This window comes from Natator depressus, chromosome 3, assembly GCF_965152275.1.
Source record: "Natator depressus isolate rNatDep1 chromosome 3, rNatDep2.hap1, whole genome shotgun sequence".
NCBI classification, from domain to species: Eukaryota; Metazoa; Chordata; order Testudines; family Cheloniidae; genus Natator; species Natator depressus.
The window spans coordinates 48,902,387-48,922,591 of NC_134236.1; the positions used below are offsets into that span (position 1 = coordinate 48,902,387).

A 20,205-nucleotide genomic window follows, 5' to 3' on the forward strand; every position below is an offset into this window, starting at 1 on the left:
GAACAGCTGTGCATATCTCTCTATCAGTGTTATAGAAGGTGAACAATTTATGAGTTTACCCTGTATAAACTTTATACAGGGTAAAACGGATTTATTTGGGGTTTGGACCCCATTGGGTGTTGGGCATCTGAGTGTTAAAGACACTTCTTAAACTGCTTTCAGTTAAGTTTGCAGGACATGGGTCAGACCTGGGTCTGTGTTTGTGGCCGGCAAGAGTGTCTGGCACATCCAGGCAGGGTTTGGCTAACTCTGGAGTCCCAAGCTGGCAGGGAAAGCAGGGGCAGAAGTAGTCTTGGCACATCAGTTGGCAGCCCCCAGGGGAGTTCTGTGATCCAACCCATCACAGACATCTCTCGGAGAGTGTTGACCCAGTTCTTGAGCAAAACAGACACTTTTTTTTCCTGTAGGTAGTGAAGAGGTCCACCTCTGAAAGTCCCCAATTTTGGAATATACCATGGAGAATTTGAGAGTCCAGTTTGCATTCATAGTCCTGGGGGAATTGCCAGCTGAGAGTATTAGCTGTATTATTCTGAACACCGGGGAGGTAGACAGCTGAAATTTGGAGCTGAGGGGCTCAACACCAGTTCCATAACTTTACTGCTTTGGCACTCAGGAAGGGGGATCTTGCTCCTCCTTGTTTGTTTCATGCAGGCCATATTGTTCACAATGCTGCTGATTGATTTGGCCCTCATCAAGGGCAGGAAATGAAGACGAGCATTCCTGACTGCCCCTGGTTCCAACAGATTGATGTGGTTCCCTGAGGTGACTATCTGCTCAGAGCAGCGAAAGTATTGAGGTGAACACCCCCTCCCAACAGGGATGCATCCATTGTCACGGTTATTATTGGAGTTGGGCAAATGAAAGGAATGCCTGAACCAACACTGAGTTGATTATTCCACCAATCTAGAGAGTTCTTTATAGGAAGGGAAACTGCAACTTGCTTGTCCAGACTGTCTGATTGGTGAATAGATTGTTCTGAGCTAGTCCCAGAAGCAACGGAGGCATGCTCTTGCATGCTTGGTCATGAAGGTGCAACCTGCCATATGACCCAGTAACTGTAGATGGTTTCTTACTGAGGTTCAAGGACTCCCTTGAATGGACCTGACTAGATCTGATAAAGTTATGAATTTGCCCATGGGAAGGTAGACTCTGGCTGTCAGAGTTCAAGTGCGCTCCTATAAACTGTATTCTCTGTACAGGTTTTAACTTGGATTTTCTTACATTGTGCTATGCTGAAGACCCATTTCCTGGAAAAGAGAAAGGGCCATTTAAGTGGATGACTGTATTGCTTCGTAACATAGATCCTTGAACAACCAGTGGCTGAGGTATGGGAAGACTAAAATCACCTCCCAATCAGGGTAAGCAACCACTACTGCTAGGACCTTTGAGAACACCCTTGGAGTTGAGGAGAGGCTGATGGAAAGTGTTTGGTATTGAAAATGTTCTTGGCCTATAGTAAAGTATAGGTATTTTCTGTGAGTTGGATGTGTTGCTATATGGAAATAGGTGTCTTGTAAGTCAAGGGCTGAAAAGCAACTGCCTGCCTCTAGTGAAGGGATTATAGTTGCCAGGCGCCATCCTGAACTTCTGAGATTTTGTGAATTTGTTTAGTAGTCTTAATCCAAAAGTTGGTCCCCACCCTCTGTCCTTCTTTGGCACAAGGAAATAACTCTGATAGAACCCCTTTCCTCAGTGAGGAGCTGTGATCAGTTCTATCACTCCTAATTGAAAAGGAAAGTCTATTTCTTGCCTCAGTAAAAGCTCAGGAGATGGGTCCCTGAAGAAGGATGGGGAAGGGAGATGGAAGGGAGGGAGGGACATAAAGTGGATGGTGTAGCCCGATTTTATGACCTCTCTGACCCATTTGTCTGTAGTGATCTGCCTGCAAGCACATTAGAAATGAGAAAGGCAGTCTTCAGAAGGGGGAGGTGGGCCAAGGGTTATAGCTGCTGAACTGGAGACATGGGAGAATTTGAGCCCTCAACTGACCCATCAAAACTGTTGCTTCAATGATGATTAGATGCTCATGGAAAGAGGATGAGCAAGCCTCCTTCTCTGGAACTTATGTCTCTTCCTAGGGGGTTCAGTGGATCCATGAAACCTGGAAATCTGAGCAGAGTGACATCTGGGCAATTTGTAGCCTACTAATCATCTTTTATTCATAGGAGTATATATAACCAGAGATCTTAACAGGGCCTTGGAGTCTTTTAGTGTGTGAAGAGACTTGTCCATGGTTTCTGAGAACAACCTTTGATCATCAAAGGGGCGGTCCTCAGTGGTGTTCTGAAGCTCTCTCAGGAATCCCAAAAGCTGGAGCCATGATGCACTGTGAATAACTACCAGTATAGCAATGGACCTAACAGCAGTGTCTGTGGTATCCAAGGACTCTTGAAAAGATATCCTGGCTAATAACTGGCCCTCTGCAATGATGAGAGAATTAGGTGGTGGGTGAGAGAATAAAAAGCGGAATCCTTGGAGGGAACATAATATTTTTTGTCTGCCCATTTGCAAGTTGAATGAATGGTAGCAGGAGTTTGCCAGACACTCTTTGCTGTGCCAAGGAGCGCCTCATTAAGGGTAACAGAGCTCTAGTGGGTGTTGCTGTCTCCTAATGTGTTAGAGCTGGTGGTTGTGTTTTGAGATAATGGGGTACAATTCAGACCAGTGGGGAACTGTGTCACCCCTGCTCATGGGTGCCTTACAATAGCCTTGCTGAAGTAGCTCCCACCTGGACTACTCACAAACAGCCTTCAAGCATGCAAGCCACACCTGGCAAGCCACACACGCCTATGTGTAACTGCAGACTTCCAGCTCCACTCTGCTTCTCACTGGCCTTGGTTATTCTGCAAGTGACCTCAGTACACTCCCAGTCACAGATTTTCCCCCAGAAATGTATGTTCTGTACTTACCAGTGCTCTCCTGGACAGTACAAATAAAGTCCACTATTGCTTTAAGGGAATAATATGCCATTTTATTGTCTTAAAGTGTTACCTAGACACTTCAGCTTAAACACTCCGGATTAGATAAAACAGTAAATAACAAGTTTATAAACTACTAAGAGATAGATTTTAAATGAATATAAGTAATACAAGGAATAAAAGTCAAATATGGTTACAAGAAAAATAAAGATGAAGCGCTTAGTAGTGCATAACTTAAACCAGTGGCTCTCAACCTTTCCAGACTACTGCACCCCTTTCAGGAGTCTGATTTGTCTTGAGTGCCCCCAAGTTGCACCACACTTAAAAAGACTTGCTTACAAAATCAGACATAAAAATACAAAAGTGTCACAGCACACTGTTACTAAAAAATGGCTTAATTTCTCATTTTTACCATATAATTATAAAATAAATCAATTAGAATATAAATATTGTAGTTACATTTCAGCATATAGTATACAGAGCATATAAAGTCATTGTCTGTATGAAACTTTAATATGTATTGACTTTGCTAGTGCTTTTTATGTAGCCTGTTGTAAAACTAGGCAAATATCTAGATGAGTTGAAGTACCTACTGGAAGACCTCTGCGTACTCCGAGAGGTACGTGGTACCTGGTTAAGAACCACTGACTTGAACTATATTAGATTCAAGCAAAATATCTCACCACCTTTCACTAAGATGTTGAGCAGATTCCTGCACTATTTTTCCTCTTGTTGCTCCTATTACCCTATTGTAATTTTGCATTCTCTGCCCCCTAACTTCCAGGCAAGTTTTGTCAAGGTCAAATTTTTCTATACTTATATGTGGGCTTTTGTCACCTGCCTCCTTTGAACCAAGTCTAAAGCCTCCCCCGTCCCACTAGGGTTGGTGAATTGGTGTCAGAAGATGCTCTTCCCTTCTTTTGCAGGTGGACTCCATCTCTTCTCAACTGTTCTCTTTCCCAGAACACGATCTCATGGTTGAGAAAGACAAAGCCCTCCTGTCAACACTATCTGAGCAGCAATGCATTCATCTCCAGGATTTGTCTGTCCCTGCCTGGGCCCTTAACCTCAACCAGCAGGCTGGACGATACCACCACCTGCACTCTGGCTCTTTCACCCTCACTTCCAGAGGCCTGTAAGTCACTGCTGATCTGTTCAGGATCATACCTGGCAGTATCATTAGTGCCCAGATGGATGAGCAGCATAGGATGGTGGTCAGAAGGATGGATGGGCCTTGGCAAACTTTCGATAATGTGTTGGATGCAGGCTCCTGGCAGGCAGCACTCATCTTGGGATGTCAGATCAGTTTGCAGATGGATGAATCTTGATTGGGACTAGTCACCACCACCCTTCATCTCCTCTCCTTGAGGGTAAAAAGAAAAGGAGTACTTGTGGCACCTTAGAGACTAACAAATTTATTTGAGCATAAGCTTTCGTGAGCTACAGCTCACTTCATCGGACGCATGCAGTGGAAAATACAGTGGGGAGATTTATATACACAGAGAACATGAAACAATGGGTGTTCCCATACACACTGTAACAAGAGTGACCAGGAAAGGTGAGCTATTGTCAGCAGGAGAGCGCCCCGGGGCGGGGACCTTTGGTGTGATAAACAAGGTGGGCCATTTCCAGCACTTTACAAGAACAGTAGGAGGGGAAATAAACAAGGGGAAATAGTTTTACTTTGTGTAATGACACATCCACTCCCAGTCTTTATTCAAGCCTAAGTTAATTGTATCCAGTTTGCAAATTAATTCCAATTCAGCAGTCTCTCGCTGGAGTCTGTTTTTGAAGTTTTTTATTGAAGAATTGCCACTTTTAGGTCTGTAATTGAGTGACCAAAGAGATTGAAGTGTTCTCCGACTGCTTTTTATGGCTTTTTATGGCTGACTTAGAACAATGCTTCCTCAGCTCTCGTCCTCTAATTCCTCTGCTCTACTTGCACTACATTGATGACATCTTCATCATCTGGACCCATGGAAAAGAAGCCCTTGAGGAATTCCACCATGATTTCAACAATTTCCATCCCACCATCAACCTCAGCCTGGACCAGTCCACACAAGAGATCCACTTCCTCAACACTACGGTGCTAATAAGCGATGGTCACATAAACACCTCCGTATACCGGAAACCTACTGACCGCTATACTTACCTACATGCCTCCAGCTTTCATCCAGACCACACCACACGATCCATTGTCTACAGCCAAGCTCTACGATACAACCGCATTTGCTCCAACCCCTCAGACAGAGACAAACACCTACAAGATCTCTATCAAGTGTTCTTACAACTACAATACCCACCTGCTGAAGTGAAGAAACAGATTGACAGAGCCAGAAGAGTACCCAGAAGTTACCTACTACAGGACAAGCCCAACAAAGAAAATAACAGAACGCCATTAGCCATCACCTTCAGCCCCCAACTAAAACCTCTCCAATGCATCATCAAGGATCTACAACCTATCCTGAAGGACGACCCATCACTCTCACAGATCTTGGGAGACAGGCCAGTCCTTGCTTACAGACAGCCCCCCAACCTGAAGCAAATACTCACCAGCAACCACACAACAAAACCACTAACCCAGGAACCTATTCTTGCAACAAAGCCTGTTGCCAAGTGTGTCCACATATCTATTCAGGGGACACCATCATAGGGACTAATCACATCAGCCACACTATCAGAGGCTCATTCACCTGCACATCTACCAATGTGATATATGCCATCATGTGCAGCAATGCCCCTCTGCCATGTACATTGGCCAAACTGGACAGTCTCTACATAAAAGAATAAATGGACACAAATCAGATGTCAAGAATTATAACATTCAAAAACCAGTCGGAGAACACTTCCATCTCTTTGGTCACTCGATTACAGACCTAAAAGTGGCAATTCTTCAACAAAAAAACTTCAAAAACAGACTCCAAGGAGAGACTGCTGAATTGGAATTAATTTGCAAACTGGATACAATTAACTTAGGCTTGAATAAAGACTGGGAATGGATGTGTCATTACACAAAGTAAAACTATTTCCCCATGTTTATTTCCCCCCCCCCCCGCACTGTTCCTCACATGTTCTTCTCAACTGCTGGAAATGGTCCACCTTGATTATCACTACAAAAAGTTCCCTCCCCCACCACTCTCCTGCTGGTAATAGCTCACCTTACCTGATCACTCTTGTTACAGTCTGTATGGTAACACCCATTGTTTCATGTTCCCTATGTATATAAATCTCCCCACTGTATTTTCCACTGCATGCATCCAATGAAGTGAGATGTAGCTCACGAAAGCTTATGCTCAAATAAATTTGTTAGTCTCTAAGGTGCCACAAGTACTCCTTTTCTTTTTGTGGATACAGACTAACATGGCTGCTACTCTGAAACCTCTCCGTGAGGGTGTGAGTCATAAGCCTCCTAGCCTTGGTGACTGGGTGGCTCCTCTTCCCCAGCCATTGGGATCTGCTTCTCTCCATTTAAAGCCAGTACAGCACACTGATTTCTTGACCTCAAAGGATGGAAGATGTGAGCAGGGGGTGGAGCACTATCTACTGCCTAAGATAGTGAAGAGTTAGTCCCCTTGTTGCAGAGCAGCCGGTTCTCCTTCCTCCTCTGGAGCTGTTGCAGTCTTCTCAAGTTGGCTAGCATCTCCTATCCCAGATGTCTCCATGTGCTATTATGAGAAAATCATGAAATCAAAAGAAAGAGTTAGTGTAACACCAACAGACCCCGGTTATTGGCAGGCGGAATCCAATCTGGGACATCTGGAGCTTAGTGCATGAGCCTCTAGAGCATGAGCTAAAAGCCAACTGCCTGTTAGCTAAGGCTGTAGAGTAGACTCATTTTATCTCTCTCTAAGTGGTCTTGGTTCCACTCGATGGGACAGACCACCACACCCTGGAGGTGTAGGGGTTACATACTTCCCCTAGCTGAGGAAGCACGTCCCGAGCTTCAGAGTCTTCCGAGTTGAAATCCTGGATGAGCCCCCACTTATAACGCCGACAGACCCTGGTCATCGGTGGGCGGGATCAAACCTGGGATCTCTGGAGCCTAGTGCATGAGCCTCTACAGCATGAGCTAAAAGCCAACTGGCTGTTAGCTAAGGTTGTAGAGCAGACTCTCTAAGTAGTCTCAGTGCCACTAGCTGGGAAAGAACACCACACACCAGAGGTGTGAGGGTTACATTAGCATATCGTATCACTCTTTACACTCTACCAAAACTAATCCAACTCAAATTACAGCTCCATGATGAGGCCCAACTCCTCTGGAACAATCGAACTTTCTGCAGCAAAGGAAAAGCTCACCTCTGCAGGAGACAGCACCTTCTCAGGAGCTGCTCTGAGGCTGTGATATGAACTCCACAGCAACTAAGGTCCGTTGAATATCTCACCACCTTCCACTCCAAGAACAAGGTGCACATCTTTTTCGTTGACCTGCCTTCTCTAGTATAAACTAACAAAAGAAAAAGAGAGTCCTACCAAAACAAAACTCTACACTGCACACACAATTCTCCCCTGAGAGAGAGAGAGAGAGTGAGGAAAAGAATGAATCACACATGACAGATATTAGTTAAGTCACTTATTGCAGTACTGGCGCTCAGATATTATGGTCATGAGGGAGGGATAAAAACCTGTATAGAAGAGAAAAGAAAGGAGGAGATAAATGAATTTGAGTATTACTGTGCAAAAAGCAAAATCTTGTATTTCTAGACAATGCATCCTCTCTCCACACTTCCTGGCACCTCTAGTACATCACCTCTTCAATGACCCTCCACAGTAACAAAACACAACCCAGCCACTGTAAATAACAAAAGCAAGATATGAGAGTTATTTGATTCCTTTAAACTGATCTCCCTATAAGGAACTTGGAGCTAAATTCTCACAAGGCAGTCACCTATGGACTTCGATGGAATCCAGATTCTCTGCCAGGGATGTGATGCAGAAGTTGCTGGGTTGTGTCCACTGGCCAATTTCTCACGTTAACCTCCGAAATGCCAGGAGAACTATGGAGCTATGTGCTGCTATCACATAATAATCCAGCAACAAGCTGAAATAATGCATTGCTCAGCATACCAGAGCAGCTTGTGTCTCTGAACCGGCCATCTCACTGGCAGAAATGGAGGGTACAAGATGGAAGGCTTTTCCCATTCTAAAATGATCTGGCAGGAGGCCTGTTTCTTTGAGGTGCCGGTACCCCTGCAGAGGTGCTGAGCACTCCCAACTGCCACTGACTTCTGACTGGCAGTTGAGGACACCCCACACCTTGCAAGATCAAATCCTAAGTGCAAGGGACAAAACAGCAGATGACAGAGCCTCCAGTCCTGCAAAACTTTGCCCAAAAAGTGGGCCAGGTTCACTCTGCTACCTCCTAGTCTGCTTCAGTAGCACTAGCTCTCTTCATAACCAGGTAGATAGCACAGGTATATCTTGTCTTGTCCAACAGATCTACACATTTGGGAATTCTGCTGTTAGCAAGTCAGAAAACAGGGTATTCCTCCTGCAATTAGCAAAGGGTCCTGCCGATGTTTCATTCATATGTTCTTACTGTATAATTGAGAATTTGAGCCAGTCTTACCCTTGTTTACTTTACCAGATGAGATCACAGATGTATTATTGGAGTGTTACAGCACGTTACTTTACACAGAGTGAGACCTCAGCGGAGAAGCCTCTCCTTTGCATGGAAAACACAAAAGTGCTCATTCAAGGGTTTAAACTTTCACCATTGATGAAGTAACCCTGTTTCTTAAACTCACAAATCTGTTTGCATTATTAAGAACAGAAACAAAACCCTCGAAAGAATCAGTGAGCACAAGACTTCATTAGCTGGGCAAAAACAATACAACAAGGGAAACAATATGAAAGGAAATGAGATTAAAAGGAAGGTTTATTTCTTTGCTATTTCATATCCGCAGTGTTCAGGATTAGTCAACAGGTGAATACTGTGTGGGGCACGATGCTGTGAAAGGAAACCACAGAGAATGTTCTGTCTGTCTCAGTAAGTAACCACATCAGTGGACCCAAGGAGGCCTTTCAAATTCTGAAAGCACTGCAGTCAGCCTAACAATCCCCTAGAGCATTATCTGAAACAATGAGCAACCACATCATGAAGGGCCACTTTTGACATCCTGAACTAGCAGGCAGCTGTACAGTACAACCAGGGCAGAAAGAGTGGAGTCATTCTGAAGTTGCAAAGTTCAGCACGGGTTCAGGAACGGCAAAGCTCACCCAGCCTAACGGCCATCTCTTTCTGGAAAACATCATTTGTGTTTTTGTTACAGAACAACACATATGGGATGGGAAATTGTTTGCTCATTTAAATTCAAAATGCTGCAGGTTCACTGTAAAGCTCAAACCAACCCACCAAATGATGAAAATAGATTCAGTAAAGGAAATGCAATAACTCGCTGAGGAAAGGTAGCATGCTCTGCTGCTAGCAGCCGTCTTCTGCCAATGTTCGCTCAGATGCTGTGTACTGTACAATACAGAGAAAGTAAATATGAATTGTGCCCAGAACTTAAAACAACCTGTTTCCCCTGTTGTATGCAGTGCAGTTGTAGCCATGTTGGTCCCAGAATATGACAGAGACAAGGTGGGTGAAGGAAAGCTTGTCTCTCTCACCGACAGAAGTTGGTCCAGTAAAAGATATTACCTCGCTCACCTTGTCTCTCTGTTTTCCCCTGTCTGCCTTCCAGGCAGGAGCCATTTATCAACAGCCCAAGGTCAACTGGGCCTAAAAGACCCAACAGAAACAAACAATGCAATTAATTGTTCAAGCTTTTGGGGAATTCTATTTATTGTAGCTCATTGGGCTTTTATAGGACATTTGAAAAGAATGAGGTAACCCCTTCAATGACATAAAACTTTGAGTGGGTCAGGTCCTCTGGACACTTGAGGCTGACTGCCCCCTGCCTTGCACATTGTGTAGTCATGTATGCCCCTGTAAAGTGGGTGCATACTTGCTCCCATCAGTGTAAGTGAATAAAGAATCCAGAGTTAGTAGCATTTCATAGCCACTTTGTGCAGGTGTCAAAGACTAGTCAAGGAGCAAAGCAGTAGAGAATGTGGCCATGCATTGATCTGAATTTCCTGCTGAGAGTCCTGGGGGGAGAGATGTTCAAAATGCCTAAGGGATTTAGGAACACAACTTCCCATTAAATTTCCTCTGGTGTTACACTAAATATGGGTGTGACATGGAGCTTAAATGACAACAGGAAGGTTGCTTCATAAATCTCTATATTTGGAGTTGTATTTCCAAAAGTGCCTAAGCAAAAAATCCACTAGTTTTCAATCAAGCTGTCTGTTAACCCTAGCCTCAATTACTCAGACGTGATGCTAGCTGAATCACACAACCCATTATCTCCTCCAAAGACAAGGCTTATCATTACAAGCTGCAATTCAGGCAATTTACAAACAATCATATCCAAAACAAAATAGTCACTGAATTACTAAATTCCATTTAAGGTTACGGGTCCCTATTTCTTAGGCGTAAGATCCAAATGCTGAGCGTGTCTTAATGCAAGGAGCATCAAACTGCTTGAAGAATAGCTCAGCAATGTTAGGCACAAAGCATTTTGATACAAACTATGTATAATTTGAATGATTACATCTCATGCACTGAGCAGAAGAGGTAAAGTAATCAGAGACAGTTTTCCCTTCTGTAACAAAACATAAAAAACTTATTGTCTGAATTGGTAGCAGCCACTATATTCAGGTTTCCTATCAGGTCCCTTATAACAGATTTCTGATACCTTTTTTTCTAGGTGCTCTCACACTCCAAAGTTTGCAGAAGGCCTTTGAAATTCTGCAGAGAGAAAGTCCTTTTGTGCAAGAGAGAGAGAGAGAGAGAGAGAGAGAGATTTTTTTTTCTTCCCCCCTCCCCCTCCCATGAAGTTTTGTTCGGGTCTGGCTGAGATATGAGATATGAACTTGTAACATTGCCATTTTCCTGCTGTGATTTGCATTTTTATCAAAAATTTGGAAGGCTGCCAAAATAATAACTGAATGCAAACATTTTAAAGGTGGGTCTATGCTACTGCCCAAGTAGCAACAGCAGATACTACAATGGAAACACGTGGGAGCTGCCTGTACAGCTATAATGAAATGTCAGCAAGAAGGAAGAGGGCTGGGCTGCACCAGGCTCCCTCTCCAGAGCATGCATATGACCCTAGAAGCCCATCCTCTATTTCTAGATACCATGTGGAGCAGGAGCTTCCCACCTCCCAGGGTAGTGGGGAGATAAGAGGTGGGCAGAGGGAGCTCAGCCTGTGTTCTGCATACAAGGACTGTTCCAGCCTCTCCTCTGTGAAAGCAGCCTTCTCCAAGTACTAGCTAGTTAGTCCTGCAGCTCAAGAGATAGCTGCAGGTGTTGGAATGATAAAGGTTCAAAGTTCCAACCCTGATGCTGCATGGGAGTAGGAGGGGCATGTTTTTTAAAAAAATATGAACATTATGTACACAAATTCCCAAGATTAAATAAAATCATTTACGGTGCGAAGTGAAGCACTCAGAAGCTAGCAAATGGTAGAATTAAGGTTGCCTAATATATTATCATGTAAATAAAGATGGTCTCATAATGCATACAAGGTAATTTTAAGTTACCTTCCCACCAGTTCATGTATATAACCAGCCTTCATTTCTACGGTGCTATAAGAATGCCTAGCTCATATAATAATACCTAGTGCTTTTTATCCATAGAGCTCAACATGTTTTATAAACGAGGGGAGTATTATCATCCCCATTTTACAGATAGGGAGACTGAGGCACAGAGAGGGGATGTGGCTTGACCAAGGTCACCCACCAAACCAAAGAGCAAGGTAGTGACCCAGGTCTCCTGAGTCCTTGTCCAATGTCCTAACCACTAGGCAACACTATCTCCCACAATGATTTTTTTTTCAACAGGACTCATAGCTCATTCAGTGCACAGGAGGAACACAAGATATATATGTAATAATATCAGCAAAAGAGATACCTTTAGCCACCTCAGGGCCTGGTAGGATGTGAGATCAGCCACCATTGCTGCAGCGGGGGAACACAAATGGGTAAAATGCATCTTTGCCCTGGAAGCTGTCAGCAGAGCTCATCTTTACCCAGTCTCTCTCTTCTCCACTTTCTTCTTCTAGTCTGACTGAATGGAGGATGAATTTGGTGGTGGGGGTTGAGCCCTTTCCCCCCTGCACTTCAGGACAGCACTTCACACCTAGTATGCTAATCCCAAATGTGGGATATTTTCAAATTACTGAAAGAGTTGAAATGTGCCAGAAGGCAGGAAGGAAAGTGTCTCATCTGGAGTGTTACCACCTATCTAGGTAGGCTACTTTATAGTTAATGATCTCTACAGATAAGGTTAGAAGGGAGTCGACTCAAATTCCCTCCTCCTTTTAATATTCTTTTCTGAGCAGCTCAACCCAAACTCAGATAAATACCCTTCACTGAATTTGAGAAATGACTCACACAGCAATGGGAGCGAAAGCTGACAATTCTTCATCATCATTCAGCAGAGAGGAAGAGTGGCAAGACCACTGCCGGGGTGCTGGGACAATTTTTATACCGGGGTGGCTGAGAGCCATTGAACCAAACTGTAAACCCTGTATATGATGGAAACCACTTCAAGCCAGGGGGTGCGGGAGCACCCCTAGTTCCAGCACCTCTGGCCACTACTGTGGAACTTGGGAGATGGGGGTTGAGTGCTTTGCCACAGGCTTCCTGTTTGCTCTTGAGCAAGTCACTTAGTATCTCTGAGCCTCAACTCCACATGTGTAAAATGGGATAAGAGCCCTTCCTTACCTTAGAAGCATTGCGAGGATAAACATAAAATGGTGAGGTGCTCAGATACGCAGGTAATAAGAGCCATGTAAGTTCCTAAGGTAGTTAGACTTGCTCCTGATTTGTCTTCAGTGCTTTGGGGAGGAGGAGAAGTGACTGAGTGGGCAGCAGCAGCAGGGCAGGTCAGATGCGGAAAGCTAACGCAGCACAGGAGACGGTGAGCTGTAGTGCTGGGGGAATAGATGTATCTATTCCCAGTCCTGCTGCAGCAGGAATTGAATTGCCACTACACTCATTGTCTGTAATATAAGCATCCCATCTTTTGTGATTATCTGTCTCTATGACATCCACGTAGTTTGGAAGGCCCACTCTTGCCATGGTTTGTGATATCCAGTAATCATGCCTGAGCACTGTGGCCTGAAGTCTCCTGTCTGATGTGCACTCACCCCTTCTTGTGCAAGCTGTTTCACTTCCTGGCTGAGATACCATCGGAACCACTTACACAAATTCCTTTGCTTATTTGGTCCATTTGCTCCTGGAGTAGCTGTTACACCTGTTAAATGAAGGACTGAGGAAGTGTAGTGGAACTTCGTCCCAGCTTGCATTCCCTGCCTCCTCCCTAAGGAATCAAGGCTTGTGCTTGCTGTGTCTCCTCCTCCATTCCTCTGTTAGGGTTTTCTATAGGTGTGCTTAACTATCTCTGTTCCATAACCATTACTTCTAGTTGGATGGCTATGCACTCACACTTGGAGTTTTGCTACTGACTTCAATGCAGCCAGGATTTACCCTGCTTGAATTTTATTATATTCTTTCATCTTTTATGAACTTTGATTCTGTGACTCAACTTCTGTACCTGTGGATAGCCCACGTGAGAATATGGGCAAGATCAGCTTAGGAGCTGATGTAATCTTACATCCCAACTGCATACATGATCAGAGTCCAAATAGCATCACCAATAGCCACAAGTGATTCTCAGCTATATCATTGAATGGCAGGCTCACCTGAAAGGTGGCTCACTTCTGACCAGGTTTCCATCGAGGACTGCGTATAGTTCAGTCCTGCCTGACAGAAGGCACTCTAAGGGCACAGAGTTTTCTTGTATAGAATCCCAGCATCCCAGTGAGTTTTAAACCACTTGGCCAGGAATCCAGGCCCATGCTTCCAGTGGCAACTTATCGTGTCCTTAAAAGGCAACTGAAATTTCTAGGAATTTAGTTAATAGTTACGGTAACATCTGTCTGTTATTCTGCAGTTGTTTATGGGAAAAGTTCCATCCGTTTCCAATTAAAACAAATGACCATTATGGCTATTAAAGTGATCTTTGAATAGCAAAATTAATTCAAAAATTATTATTTGACACTCTCCTAGCCCCCCTCCTTTTCATTCATGGCACAGTGGTGTCATACTCCAATACAAAGAAAATAACTCTCAACACAAAATAAATTACATATAATTTCATGTTATTTGACAGGTACAAGTTAATGTTTTATTAAATAAATACAGTAGATGACCAAAATTTGACTGCTGCAAATGGAAAACTGCATTAGAGTGTATGATTCTAAGGTAATTATTGGTCATTTCAAATGATTTATTCCCTAAAACGTAATGCAGAACACTAATTCCCTGTGAAATAAAGAAATACAATGGCAAGAAAGTTAAGGGACATGTTTTATTTCATAGCTTTCTGCAAGCAAAATTGCTTTGATACAAAATGAGTTCAATGATACAGTGCTACCGTCCACTCAAGCAAAAGAAAACCTCACATTTACATGAACGCACTTTATATTGAATTCTTACAGTATAGTAGTTCTAATATCCAGAGTGTGTCTGGCCTCATTTAAAGCAATGGCACAGAAATGCTGCAAGATATTGGAGTATTGTATGACTGGCAAGTGCTTAAGTAACTTTCTGTGAGCTCTCCAAGAGATGCTGCATAAATAATCGTAGTGTGAATGTGTTTTTTATTCCTTAGTAAGTCTGACATACATCCTTTAGTGTTCGTTTAGTTAGCTCAAAATGTGTAATTGTGTCTTTTGGCTTTTCATTATTTTTTTTTTTTTAAAGAAAAATTATGAGGTATCCTTTCCTGTTAACTAATGATGGAGTGATAGGCCTATTTGACTGAGGTTGCAGAGACTTAACTGTACATTCAGTACACTGCACATTTGGGAATTGTTTTAGTGTACTTTCTGCACATTACTGTGTACAATTGTTAGTTTACATTAAAACTCTCTCCCCCTTCACATAGGATATGGCATAAACAAACAAACAAAATCTGACAAAAATTATACACACAAAATAAAAGGACAAATACACAAATAAGGCCATCTGCAGAATTAAAAATCCACCTCTTGCAATATTTCACAATAATTTCTACATAATATTTTACATCTTACAAACTTAAATATTTAATGCACAAGGCAAAGACCTTTACAGAGCTGATCACATTATCTCTTAGAGGACTTGTCCAATTTGCTGACTGGTGGTCTCCTTTGGGGAGTTGGAATTTTGGAAGGCTTGCCTGATGCTGGCCGAGAACCTGCTCGGGGCTGTGGTCTGCTTGCATTGTGAACAGTCTCTGACATATCTGAACACACAGACTGGATTTCTGAAATGTCAAAGTCAGATGCATCACTGCCTCGGCGACTACTTGACCTACTGCCAGCCTTGCTTCCTGCTCGGCTTCCAGGTCTACTTGGAGTCCTTCTGGTGTCTGTAAGGAGAGGGGAAAGATGTCCATTGGCATTAGGGAGATGGGATTGAACGAGTGACATTTAGTGGGTGTTTTTACACATTTAGGACCTCAAACATTTCATAAGCCACGCCTGGAACTCCCACTGGCACACAGGAAGTGAGGTCAGTATGTAGCCCTCTGGGAAAATATGTAGGGTCTGATCCTCCAAGCCGCCTGTGCTGAGCACTGCTGCTTGAGGGATTGCATGGCTGGCTCCTTAAGGTGAGGAAATGAGCACAGAGGCAAACATTCTGATAATCCTATCGAACAGGGCATCTTTCTGAAAATGGTGCTCTAGCTCATGTAGCTTGATGCACAAGTTCCTGGTGAAATTCTTTGACCTGTGTTATGAAGAAGCTCATACTAGATGATCCGTATGGTCCTGACCTGAAAATCTATGAGTCTAGAAAACAATGCTATTTCTCCTAATACAGAGAAAGGAATGTGTGATTAAATACTGAGGTGTAATAAATTCAGCTGCTTGCTTTTCTCATAAAAATATATTATCCTGGCAGGTTCCGTCAACTCATTAGTCTTACATTATACCATTGGCTAATTGCCAATCCTTGGCTTTCTAAGTTTTTCCAAATCTAGATGTGGTCAGTCTCTGACTTCTACATGCTCATCAGGAATTTTACACAGGCAACATGGATACTGAAAAAGAATTGCCCACCCTTTTAAAAATGTGGGCCTCTCTTCTGACTTATGTATTAAGCATTAGCAGAATTGTAAATTGCTTCTTCACTCCAAGTTGTAAGACACAATGCACCACTTGTACCCGGGAAATAAACAAACAAGCAATAAGCCATGCAATATGTTCGTACTGTTTAAAATGATTTCCTTCTTTCCAGTGGATGAAGAAATCAATGTATATAAGGCCTGATAAAGTGAAATCTTGCTTATTCAATACATGCATGACATCCTTCATTTGTGGCAATGCAGTTCATGTGTCAGGTGGAAAAATCACAACAAGAATCTTAAATGGAATAAAGTTATATAGAGTAACAGTTTCATTTAAGGTTTCAGAGTAGCAGCCGTGTTAGTCCGTATCCGCAAACAGAAAAGGAGGACTTGTGGCACCTTAGAGACTAACAAATTTATTTGAGCACAAGCTTTCGTGAACTACAGCCCACTTCACTGGATGCATTCTGATGCATTATTATTAGGAATGCATCCGATGAAGTGAGCTGTAGCTCACGAAAGCTTATGTTCAAATAAATTTGTTAGTCTCTAAGGTGCCACAAGTCCTCCTTTTCTAGTTTCATTTAAATGATTAAATAATCAACAAATCTGGCTTACTGTAAGTGCAAAGAAAGCCTGGTCTAAACATGTGCATTAAACTATTTCTTCTTGAAAATGGTAATAGCTTAAGAGTACGGAACCACTTTGTACTCTATAAGTGCTGAATGCAGGTGGAAGTGGCTCTGCTGCCTCCTATGCCAACCACTCAACCTCATCCTTGCATAGAGGTGCGCTGGGGGCAGCAGGGCAGAATAGAGCTCAGATACCCCCATTTAGCCACTAGTGTAATATGCCTGAGGGCCCTTACACCAGTGGTGCAAGTTGCAGCTGCTCCCCTGCAACTCTTATTTTCATCAGGGCCAGGTGGCTCATGATCAGGGGGCCACAGCTAGATCCCTGATGTCCAGCCACTCTCCAATGCATCTCAGCTCTGCAAAGATATAGTCAAGAATCTGCTCTTTTGCTTTTAAATATTTCCTTAGTGGCTGCTTGGGGAACCATTATAAACTACAGGTGTTGCAATTCAGACATTAGCACAAATGGGCACATCACAGAGAAATCTCAGTTTGTCCCCAGGTATTCTCTCCAGTGGTGGCAACCCTTGCAGCGTACATTGTATTAAGTTCTCAAATCACTCACCTGCAAACTGCGCTCTAACTCTGGTTGCTGCTGTTGAGATTAGGCTGTTGTCTTCTCCAGAGTGGAAACCTTTCCCTGACAGATATCCCGGCAGTCTAAGTTTACTCCCTTGTATTGGTGTTCCCTACATAAGACAAATACAGTTGTTTCATCTGTCATCACTGAGATGTATTGAGCGGCTCTGAATTTGAAATTCTATCATCATCTTCAGAACATGCACGCCAAATACCAAGTCTTGGCTGGAATCATCATAAAAATGTTCAGTAATTAGAATAACTTGAACCATTTTTTAACATGTAGTGCCTACAGTGGTCCAGCTATAAAATCATTCAGTCTACTTAGCATCAACATTATAACATTCTTTATATATGTATCAATGTATTTTTTTTAAAAAAGATGCTACCACTGTATATTTTAATTAGCTTAGCATATTTGGTTAGTTGAGGGTACAGTACTTAGCATATTACTAGAGAGAAGCAGCTTCATTTTACGTGCCTAGCTGGCCTAAACCATCTGCCCACGGTTATAGGTGTGGAATGCTTTCGTTTTCATTTAAGATTTTGGTGCAAAAAGCATAGACTTATGAAATTTTGAAAAGCCCCAAATCACCAGATTTTGAACCTCTTTGCACCAGAGCACAAGCAAATGTGAGACCCTAATTTAGTTTAAAAATAATTGTTTTCTCCGTGGCCTTATGTTGTTCACAATGTCTCTACCCACACTCTTGTATTGCTGGTTTTCTAGCTCCTGAACTAGTGGGGGCCCTGCAGTAACTCTTCTGTTGGTGGCCTGCCCTGGATGGAGTTTGTTTCGTTTATTCACGGGGAGATAAGGCACAACTGGAGTAGTCCATCTAATTGCCACGTATGCCTTATTTAATGAAATCTGCACATCACACCAGTCATTAGGGAAAACCACAACAACCATTTTGACTTAGTCAACATAAAAGGACTAACCCACTAAAACAGGCTAAAGATGTAGCCTATCAGTCACTATGAATGCCTGAGAAATGCATTACCCCCTGCAACCTCAAAAGCACTGGGTTTTGAAATATTCATTTTAAAAAAATTCATTGAAACTATAGACAGTACATGCAACAGCTGGGAGATGTAGTAAAGGCCATTACAGCTCTGTCCCAGACATACCACTGGCCATGGAGACACCATGTAGTATCCCATTACTCCACCAGGGAGTCAAGACCTACAGAATAGACAAGTCGACAGCCATCCTGGAGGGCTGCAGGGGCACTATCACTAAGAAATAAAATAACACTTCCTGCAATGTTTTTCCAGCCACTGCTAGTGGCAGTTATCACACGGGGAAGTTCTTAAATTAATGCCATGGGTTGTCATTTGATTGCAAATTCAGCAAAAACATGACTTTTCATTGGTCTTCCTGTACTACAAATTCCTTCCCACAGCTGTGGTTTTAAGTACCATCAATCAACCTTATATGGCTATTCAGTTAACAACTAAGGGATCAAAGAAAATGAAAGCAAATGTATTAGAAATTAACAGCTGTTTAAATTCTGAATTATGATTAAATATTTTTAATATTTTAAAGCAATAAACCTAAATGTGTACAGTAATATATAATATTATACAAGGAATGAGTGAAAAGGATCTCTATATGCTTTATGCATCACTGAGCAAAGCCATACAGAGTTATGTGAATTTAGCATTGAAAAGTGCCAGGCTGACAGCATTGGACATTCAAATCCTCTATTTATGTCTAGAACAGATATACCAGAGGCAGTGGCAGTGCCACTTTCCATACACTAACCAATCAATGTGCCTTAACCCTGACCTCGAATGACAACTTTTAGGAGTGAGAAGACAATTTGGGGTCTGATACAACTGGAGTCGTTCCACTGACTTCAATTGGTATTGGATCAGGTACTTAGGCTCCATGTCCATTCAAAACAGTCCGACTGCCAACTTGGGTGCTAAATATTACGTTAGTGCGTTTTTTTGTAATGTGCACAGGAAACGAGACCATCAGACTCATTTTCCATGAGTCACCGAACCATGATCTCATTATAGCAATTGTGGGTCATGACTATTGTAAAGTGAATTTCAGCTGCTGAAAGGATCCAATTACCAGTCTCTTATGCCATCCTGATCACAAGGGAGTGGCATTTCCTCAGTCAGAAACTTCGTACTGCAGATCATAATTTATTAATCTCATGTCTGCACAGTATGAGTGCACAGTACACTAGAAGCACAGAGGAAACAATTTCAGGAAAGGAGTTCATGAAATGCCATCTATAAACCAAAGTGAAAGGTAGGGGGATTTTTCTAAATTTCATCATCCCAACCGGTACCACATTAATTGCCACTTTATAGCTTAATATTATTGATCATTTATACTTTAAGGATATACTCAACAAAGAATCATAGGGAGAGTTTTCTTAAGATTCCAATATTTTAAACACACTAAATAAAAGATCAATCAAAGTTCAGAAAAAAGGATATAAAATATTTGACAGCGGTCTAAAAGAGAGTGTATTAATATGCAAGGTACAGTGCAGCTGTGCAGAGAACTGTAATGACTGTTAGTGAGTTCATAGTTTTAGTGAAGGAAGTTCATTACACTAGAATCTCTGTCCTTACTGTACCTCTGAAGATGACCCTTGATATTCTGAGGACTCTGATGGTTTAGAAGGAGTTGACGTTTTGCTGTTTGTCAACCATGGTTTACCATAATTGCGTGTTAAATGATGGGGTGTCTGTATGAAACAATGGCAAATCAAAATATGAAGGACAGTAGATGGAAACAATGTATTGGAGAGGGATATCCAGGGTACAGAGACCACATTTCACAGTTAATATATAAAAAAAAAACAAATCAAAACAAAGCAGAAAGAGTTGATGACAAACAATCCATAAAAAGAGGATGTATGATTTATTTCTGAAATGC

General features: G+C 42.5%; 1 protein-coding gene across 16 annotated transcripts in view; it reads right to left on the minus strand.

Annotated features, from left to right (window-relative positions):
* Positions 1-14,622: 14,622 nt before the first annotated feature.
* Positions 14,623-20,205, minus strand: part of DST (dystonin) — a 460,168-nt gene continuing 454,585 nt past the window's right edge. For 15 of the 16 annotated variants that reach the window (XM_074947869.1, XM_074947855.1, XM_074947860.1 and 12 more), the window contains 3 exons: positions 19,904-20,014; positions 17,287-17,410; positions 14,623-15,384 (listed from right to left, as the gene is read on the minus strand). In XM_074947869.1, coding sequence (XP_074803970.1) covers positions 15,119-15,384; positions 17,287-17,410; positions 19,904-20,014 — 501 coding nt within the window. In that variant the 3' untranslated portion in view covers positions 14,623-15,118. The remainder of the gene's footprint in view (positions 15,385-17,286; positions 17,411-19,903; positions 20,015-20,205) is intronic. The other variant, XM_074947868.1, reaches the window with a different exon arrangement.